The sequence below is a fragment of the Grammomys surdaster genome, unplaced genomic scaffold (assembly GCF_004785775.1).
Source record: "Grammomys surdaster isolate TR1022 unplaced genomic scaffold, NIH_TR_1.0 205, whole genome shotgun sequence".
NCBI lineage: Eukaryota > Metazoa > Chordata > Mammalia > Rodentia > Muridae > Grammomys > Grammomys surdaster.
Window position 1 is genome coordinate 2,989,533 of NW_021604650.1, and position 8,475 is coordinate 2,998,007.

An 8,475-nucleotide genomic window follows, 5' to 3' on the forward strand; every position below is an offset into this window, starting at 1 on the left:
CTACTCAGTCCACACCTCCAGCACCCAGCCACATCCCTAGTCAGTCCACACCTCCAGCACCCAGCCACATCCCTACTCAGTCCACACCTCCAGCACTCAGCTCTAGCCACGTTCTATAGCTCCTGGTTCCAAGTCTCATCACCACGTCTTTATACAGGTTGTTGTCTGCTTCCTGCCCAGAACAGCTGGGAGCCCATCTTGTTTACCTAGCTAGCTCCTCTTCATTCTACAGCTGGGTGTGGATGGCTCCATTTCAGGGATCCATCCCACTAGTGTTCTTGTTGGTCTGTGTCTTAATGACAAGCCCTCTGCTAGAATGGGCTATGTGATACTGTCAGTCTTTCCGTCAGAGCCTTTCCCAGTGCCCAGTGCTTGGTAATACTCCGGTACTCAATGTAGAAATGTGGGGCGTATAGTAAATGAACATGCCATATGCATTCCAGACAGAGGGACAGTATGAGCTGCAACAGAGTGATAGCAAAACTTAGGGGACAGCACAAAGTCCGTTTTGACAAAAAAAACGGGACACAGCAGCTAGAGTGATGGCTCAGAAGTTAAGAGCACTTCCTGGGTTAGGTTACCAGCATCCTAGGTACCAGACGTGAATGTGGTGCATATATTCATATGCATACACAAAAACAAATCTTTAAAAAAGAAAGAAAGAAAGGGACACAGGTCCAGGAAACAGAAGGGGCTCAGGCTGCAGCAGATGCTGAAATCCCGTACTCACAGCACGGATTGCAGGGATGGACAGTGGCCGGGGTGGCTTTGGAGCTGGGATTGTGGATCAAGGGTGGAGTGCTGACCTCAGGTGCTCAAGGCCCTGGATTCTGTTCCACATACTGTAAAGCGTTCCTTCTCCAGCTTCTAGAAGACTGCCTCAGTGTCTGTCGTCCTTGGCTAGAGGTCCCTTCCTTGTCTCACACAGACTCCTGTAACCGACTTCTGTTCCCCAGTTATACTCAGCTCTCATAGTTTTTGGTGATGTGACTCTTTTTTTACTCTTTTCTTTTCTTTCAAAGATTGATTTCTTCCTCTTTTTTCTTTGTGAAGATTTATTTTTATGTGTATAGTGTGTGCCTGAGTGAGTTTATGTGTACCATGAATTTGCAGATGCTTGAGGCCAGGAGAGGGTGTCAGATCCTGTGGGATTCGGGTTACAGATGGCTGTGAGATGCCAGATGTGGGTGCTGGGAACTGAACCTGGGTCTTTTGCAAGAATACAATGTGTTCCCTATTCCAGTCCCCCAAGGCATAGTTTCTCTATGTAGCCCTGACTGTCTTAGAACTCTGTAGACTAGGCTGGCCTTGGACTCAGAGATCTGTCCATCATAACTCTTGGTATGTATGGTGTATTGGACTTTTGTTGTTGTTTGTTTTATATTTTTCGAGTCAGGCTGGCCTGAAACTCAATGTGTAGTCCAGGCTGGCCTTGAACTCACAGAGATCCTCCTGCCTTTGCCTCACTAGTGCTGGGATTAAAGACATAAAATGCCACTCGGCTGGAGTATTGGAGTTTTGTGGAGGTTATTTTTTTTGTATTTTGTTTTTGTTCTTTTGAGACAATGCCTCTACAATCTTTGGGGCCACTCTAAACTCATTGTGTATGTATCTGAGATGACCTTGAGTGTGTATCTGAGATGACGTTAAACTCCTCTTCCTAATCTACCTCAACCAATGGTGGTTTGGTATGCAGGACCGTACTCTGCTGGTGGTTCATTCTTCCTTTCTTCCTTTCTTTCTTCCTTCCATTCCCTTCTCCCCCTTCCCTCCTTCCCTCCCTCCCTTCCTTCTTTCCCTCCCTCCCTTCTTTCCCTCTCTTCTTTCCCTCTCTTCTTTCCCTCCCTCCCTCCCTTCTTTCTTTCTTTCTTTCTTTCTTTCTTTCTTTCTCTCTTTCTTTCTCTCTTTCTCTCTTTCTCTCTTTCTCCTGAGATAGAGGTCAGAGAATGATCCACAAAAGTTGATTCTGTCCTTCCACCCTGTGGGGGACCTAGGGACTGCACTCAGGCCGTCAGCTTGGTGCTTAGAATCTGAACACTCTAAGCCATTTCTCCTGCCCCTGTATGTTTTGAGACAAGGTCTTACTCCAGCTCAGGCTGGCCTCAAGCTCAGTGTAATCTTGTCTCTATGTCCCAAGTGCCAAGATTACAGGTGTGCACCACCATACCTGTTTTATGCAGTGCTAGGTATCAAATCTGGGGCTCTGTGCATGTTAGGTAGGCACTCTGTCAACTGAGCCACATCCCTAGCCTCTAATATATGCATGCTTGAAGAGGAGAATTTATCCTAATTTCTGTTGACAATGGGAAACCATTAAAGTTCTTAGTGGGCCAGAGCAAAAAGCCTGCTGAGATGCCTTAGTCCTGTACTGGCCCTTCCCTGAATGTGCCTCATTTTTTAGACCCTGCTCTTGACTCTGAATTGACTTCCAAGTTGAAGAGTTATGAGTTCCAGGGGAACCATTTCCAGGTCACCCGGGGGGACTATGGCCCCATCCTCCAGAAGGTGGTAGAACACTTGGAGAAAGCTAAGGTAGGGCTGGCTGGAGACTGGGGAGGGGGCCACTCTAAACCCCTCTAGGCAGCAAAGATGGATGGTCCAAGGCTGACCAAAGCCTTTTTCACCTCTAGGCTTATGCAGCCAACAGCCACCAGGAGCAAATGCTGGCTCAGTACGTGGAGAGCTTCACCCAGGGCTCCATTGAGGCCCATAAGAGGGGCTCTCGCTTCTGGATTCAGGACAAAGGCCCCATTGTAGAGAGGTGAGGTACCAGCCTCCCCTCCCCCACTTCCTTCTGCCAGGTCGCCTTCATCTCTCTTTTCTCCTCTAGTTACATTGGCTTCATTGAGAGCTACCGTGACCCCTTTGGCTCCCGAGGAGAGTTTGAAGGTAACTTCTTGTGGAGGGAGGAGGTTGGGTGGAAATCCCTTTACACAGGTCCAAGTTCACTCTCCTATTCTTCCTTGAGGGTTGTCCTTCTTCCTAGAAGTAATAACAGCAGCCTAGGACAGTTTTCTTACAGTCTCTCAGGCACTGTGTAGTACAAAGTTAACCTGAGGATTTACCGTAGTGGCAGCTGAGCCCAGTTACCCTGACTTTGAGTCATTTGGCTTTTATGCCTTTTGTGGCTGACCTGACAAGGCTCTCAGGATACAGGCAAACATGATTTCTTAGCCTGGATTTGCTCATCACCCATTCTGTGACCATAAGCCAAGTAAGTGGTCAGACCTCAGCATCACGGGGTCCTGTGCGCTGATTTGCTCAGCAGGCAGGAGTGGGTATGCCATGCCTATGAGACTGATGTGGTAGCTTTCACCCTAGCTGGCAGCAGACTGCCTCAGTCGTCATCCCACAGGCAAGTCGTTGCCGGAGGGCTCAGACTGGTTTCCTCCTACACTCGTTCTCCCCATTCTGTGCAGAGAGGCACAGAGAGGCTGGATATCGAGTTGTTAAACCCAGAAATGAGCCTGGCAGGAGGAAGGAAGTGCCAGCAGTCCATAGGGCTTGTTGTTTTCCTGCCTGGGGCCTGGGGCCTGGGGCCTGGGGCCTGGGGCCTGGGGCCTGGGGCCTGGGGCCTGGGGCCTGGGCTGCTGCAGACTGCTGTGTTCTGTATAAATGTGATGCGTGGAGGAGCTGGGGAGGCGCAGTGGGATCCCAGGAGCTACCAAACCACAGCTCCGCCTCCCTGCAGGCTTTGTGGCCATGGTTAATAAGGCCATGAGTGCGAAGTTCGAGCGGCTGGTCGCCAGTGCTGAGCAGCTGCTGAGGGAGCTGCCCTGGCCGCCTGCCTTTGAGAAGGACAAGTTCCTCACCCCTGACTTCACTTCCCTGGATGTTCTCACCTTTGCTGGCTCTGGCATCCCTGCGGGCATCAACATCCCCAACTGTGAGTCCTTGTGTCTCCCCCCAACCCCCTTCCGCCGCCTGTACTCCTCCCCCTCCACACTTGTTTCTGGCCACAAACTGACCTTTGCCCCTCAGCCTTCTATCAGTGCCTCTTGACCTCTGCCCTTCTCTCTGTCAGCTCTCTTCCTTGTCTTCTAGATGATGATCTGAGACAGACAGAAGGCTTTAAGAATGTGTCTCTGGGGAATGTGCTGGCTGTGGCCTATGCCACAAAGCGGGAGAAACTCACGTTCTTGGAGGAAGAAGACAAGGTGAGCACTGGCTACCAGAGCCTGGGGCTAAGCTGTACTAGTCTGGGAAGGCATGTGGACTAGTACTGTGGTGAAATCAGTCCAGTTTGGTTCTGACTTAGCCACTTTCCTGCCATGTGACTGACCCTTTGTCACTGGGGAGCTTCCATTTCCTCACAGGGTGCACAGTGGAAGGTCATTGTGCTGGTCCTTCCTGCTGGGCCACTGTGGGGGTGTGACGGGTTGCTCCACGTGTGTGAAATGGAATAAGCTTGACTTCCAGAAAGCACATTCCCCACGTGGACCTTGCTGGGAAGACTGGTGTGCTCTGTGCCCACAGTGGGATGGTGGTGGTCAGTGGGCCTTGTTTGTCTTGACAGGACCTGTATATCCGCTGGAAGGGGCCGTCCTTTGATGTGCAGGTGGGGTTACACGAGCTGTTGGGCCACGGCAGCGGCAAGCTCTTTGTACAGGTGAGGAGGGCCAGCAGGGACCACCTGACCTGCCCCACCCATAGGTGAAGCTATTCATTTCTAGGGAGTCATGGCTCCCTTCAGTATCTGGAAAAGTACAGGCTCAAGGTGCACAGATAGACAGTACCTGCAGCCTTGGCGCAGAGAGTGGCAGAGAGACTGCCCTGCCCCAGGTCTCTGTCTAAGAGTCACTTGAGTCATCCTTTTAAGGGGAGCTTCCCCAGCCTGAGCCCAGTAAATCCCTCTCGGTCAGCAGCCACCGGTTGAGCTATCTTGGAGAAGCCTGTTTACCCATTCATTTCCCTGGGCTCCTGGAGCATTTCGAAGACAGGTCAATTTAAGTCTTTTCTACTTAAGGGACTGTCTCCCCAGAGCACTTCTTCCCCATTGGCCACAGTGCCTGGATCCCTTGACTTGTGGTTGGGTAACATGGAAAGGCTGCATGACTTTCTAGCATGCCAAGGAGACTTACAGGCTCCCAGCTAGGGGAGGAAGGACCATCAGTGAGAATGGGGTTCTGGGCTGGGCTTGCTCTCACTGGTGTGGCTGCCTCCCTAGATGAGGTAGGGACGGAGCTGCACCTGGTAAGTCAAGAGAATCCAGAGAGCAGCTGAAGGGGCAGCACCCAGCATGGTGTCTCATCAGGCCATGAGTCTTTTATTCAGGCCATGGCCTTAAATACGTCTTCTTCTGGCTGGGCCCCAGTGGACCCATCTGAATAGTGGGGTTCCTGCCATCATATGAACTCCTGTGAAGAAAAGAAGGGGAGGTAAAGTATAAGCCCTGGCACAGTGGGATTTTGGCAAATGTGTCAGTATCTGGGAAGCACAGAGGTTACTCGGGCTAATCTCAATCTGGGCTCTTGGTCTCTAAGCCATTTTTCCCACTGGTGATGTGTGTTGGTGATAGAGCCCTCCCCAGCTTAGCATGGTGGGGAGGGCCATGTTGGCAGTATGAGAGGTAGCACCAGAAGCACATGGGAAGAAGCAGCCATGCTCGATGGCACACATTGGGTATCTCTTCCCCAGCTTTGGAGAGTGAATCTCCGTACAGTTTCAGGTGGTCCCTTTCTTGTCTGGACCCCAGTGAAGTGCCTGGGTGGTTCCTAACTGCTGAGGGATCTGAGGAAACAGTTGGCATCACAGAGCTCTGAGGGTTGCCTCAGAGCTTTTCCTTCCTTATCTTTCTGAGTCACTTAGATTCTGCCCAGAGACACTGTCCCCTAGCCCACCCCGAATTCACCACCTTTCTTCTACAGGATGAGAAAGGTGCTTTCAACTTTGACCAGGAGACTGTGATTAACCCAGAGACTGGGGAGCAGGTAAGGAGAGCCTCTGTGGAGCCAGGAGGCTGGGCTGGGGGACACAGGCAGGCCCTGATTCTTGGGTCCTGGGTCATCCTTCTAGATCCAGAGCTGGTACCGGAGTGGAGAGACATGGGATAGCAAATTCAGCACCATTGCCTCCAGCTACGAAGAGTGCCGGGCAGAGAGTGTGGGCCTCTACCTCTGTCTCAACCCCCAAGTGCTGGAGTAGGAACAGTGGGCTGGGGCGGTGGGCTGAGTCCCCACACTGGGCCGCTCTGAGGGTACTGGAGCTTGGGGCTAATCTGACCATCCCTGTGTCCGCTCCACCAGGATCTTTGGCTTTGAGGGAGCTGATGCAGAAGATGTGATCTATGTGAACTGGCTCAACATGGTCCGGGCTGGGCTGCTGGCTTTGGAGTTCTACACCCCAGAGGCGGCCAACTGGCGACAGGTGGGGCAGGGGAGGAGCCTGCCATGTTGTCACAGTCAGGATTCTAGGTGCAGGAATGGGACAAGTGCACCTGCTAAGGCAGATACACTTAAACTCTAACCCCAGACTCTACTGTGGGGAAAGCTATCACATTTCTGCCGGAAGAAGAGAGTCAGGATTCAAATTCATGTAGTCTTCCTTCTTAGCCACTGGACCCAGTCACTCAGTCACAGTTTTTTGTTGTTTTGTTTTGTGCTTTTCTAGATAGGGTTTCTCTGTATAGCCCTAGCTGTTCTGGAACCCACTCTGTAGAAAAGGCTGGCCTTGAACTAACAGAGATCCACCTGCCTCTGCCTCTTGAGTGTTGAGATTAAAGATGTGCACTATAATACCTGGCCAACATATTGTTTGAAACTATGGTAACCAACAGTGATTTAATTTTTTTTTAACTTACATTATTTGTGTGCGTGTGTGTGTGTGTATGTGTGGTGTACACACCACGGAACAGTTTGGGACAGCCAGTTTTCTCCTTCCATTTTAAGTCCTGGGAATTAAACTCAGGTTGTCAGGTTTGCATGGCAAATGCTTTACTTGTCAACCCACTTCGCTGGCCTTTTTATTTTTAAACAAAATCAAATAAATACATTTTGAGGAATCAGTATATGTCATCAAGAGGTACATGTTATAAAGCCTTGCAGCTACTAGGGAGCTAAAATAGGGGGTTTACCTGAGTCCAGGAATTTCTGAGAAGCTTGGGTGATATAGTGAGATCCCATCTCAAAAGAAAAAATAGGGCTGGAGGGATGGATCAGTGGTTATAAACCCTGGCTGCTCTTCCAGAGGACCCGGGTTCAATTCCAGCACCCAGATGACAGCTAACAAAATTGTAACTCCAGTTCCAAGGAATCCAACATCTTCTTCTGAATTCCACAGACACTGCATACATGTGGTGCACATACATATAAGCAAGAAAGATTGGGGAAGAGAGTCCTCCAGGTCTCTAGTGAGGGGACCCCACGAGAAGCTGCTGTCTGGAGCATTGAGAGGTGTGGCAAGTGATGAGGAGAATAGGGCAGCCCGCCTCAGTGAACACAGGAGAAGAGAAGAAACTGAGGGGAGAAGAGTGGGCAGAACGGACCTCTAGGGTACGAAGGAATAAACAGATAATGACAGCTGGCAATTAGCATATTGGACACACTCATAAGTTGTGCACTAAACACTCAATATTGGCTACACATGGCCTCTTTCCCTTGGCAGGCCCACATGCAGGCCCGGTTCGTGATCCTGAGAGTTTTGCTGGAAGCTGGTGAAGGACTGGTTACTGTCACTCCTACCACAGGCTCTGATGGACGCCCAGATGCCCGTGTCCACCTGGACCGCAGCAAGATCCGGTCAGTGGGCAAGCCTGCCTTGGAGCGGTTCCTGCGGAGACTCCAGGTACGTGAAGGTCTCTTGTCTTGGCTTCTATCAGTCTCTTTTCTGTCCCTCTCCCCCACCTGTCAACACCTCTTAACCTCTTTGACAGTTCCTTCATCCAGCAAGTCTTTCTAGTGACAGAATGAGCTATAAGCAGTTTCTCACATGGACATGAAGGAGTTCAGACAGCAAACAGGGAAACAGTAAACAGGGAGCCTGCAGACATAACAGGCTGTATAGCAGTAACGCTGCTGTGTGTGATAATGAACAAGACCGGGAAGGAAGGCCTGGTGCTTGCAGTGGTTGACAGGGGCATTGAGTCCCTTGCATCTGGATTCCGTATGGTTGTGAGCCACCATGTGGGTGGGGGGAATCAAACCCCGGTGGGCTGGAAGAGTGCTCTAACCACTGTGCCATCTCTCCAGCTCCATGAGGAAGCCTTTGTTTATGGTATAGTACTTTCTACAAGAACAGGACTTTATTGGGTGTTGTCAACAATTCACATATCATAAATCATAAAGTTATAATTGCTTGAATTAGGAATCAAAGTATGTCCTTGTGATTGTGTGCCCATCTGTTTCCAGGAAGGATCCAAAACATCTCTCGGTAAAACATGTGGGAATTTGGGGTCTTTTTGCTTTTGAAATTGTGTGTGTGAGTGTGTGTGTGTGTGTGAGTGTGATATTGAGGGGTTGTGTGTGTGTGTGTGTGTGT

At 50.4% G+C, this 8,475-nt stretch overlaps 1 protein-coding gene across 1 annotated transcript in view; it reads left to right on the forward strand.

Annotated features, from left to right (window-relative positions):
- The window catches only part of Dpp3 (dipeptidyl peptidase 3), a 19,529-nt gene that overhangs the window by 7,036 nt on the left and 4,018 nt on the right, over positions 1-8,475 (forward strand). Inside the window, exons 7-16 of the mRNA XM_028770991.1 lie at positions 2,402-2,532; positions 2,631-2,761; positions 2,831-2,889; positions 3,692-3,886; positions 4,045-4,157; positions 4,517-4,609; positions 5,868-5,930; positions 6,016-6,140; positions 6,246-6,366; positions 7,603-7,782. Coding sequence (XP_028626824.1) covers positions 2,402-2,532; positions 2,631-2,761; positions 2,831-2,889; positions 3,692-3,886; positions 4,045-4,157; positions 4,517-4,609; positions 5,868-5,930; positions 6,016-6,140; positions 6,246-6,366; positions 7,603-7,782 — 1,211 coding nt within the window. The remainder of the gene's footprint in view (positions 1-2,401; positions 2,533-2,630; positions 2,762-2,830; positions 2,890-3,691; positions 3,887-4,044; positions 4,158-4,516; positions 4,610-5,867; positions 5,931-6,015; positions 6,141-6,245; positions 6,367-7,602; positions 7,783-8,475) is intronic.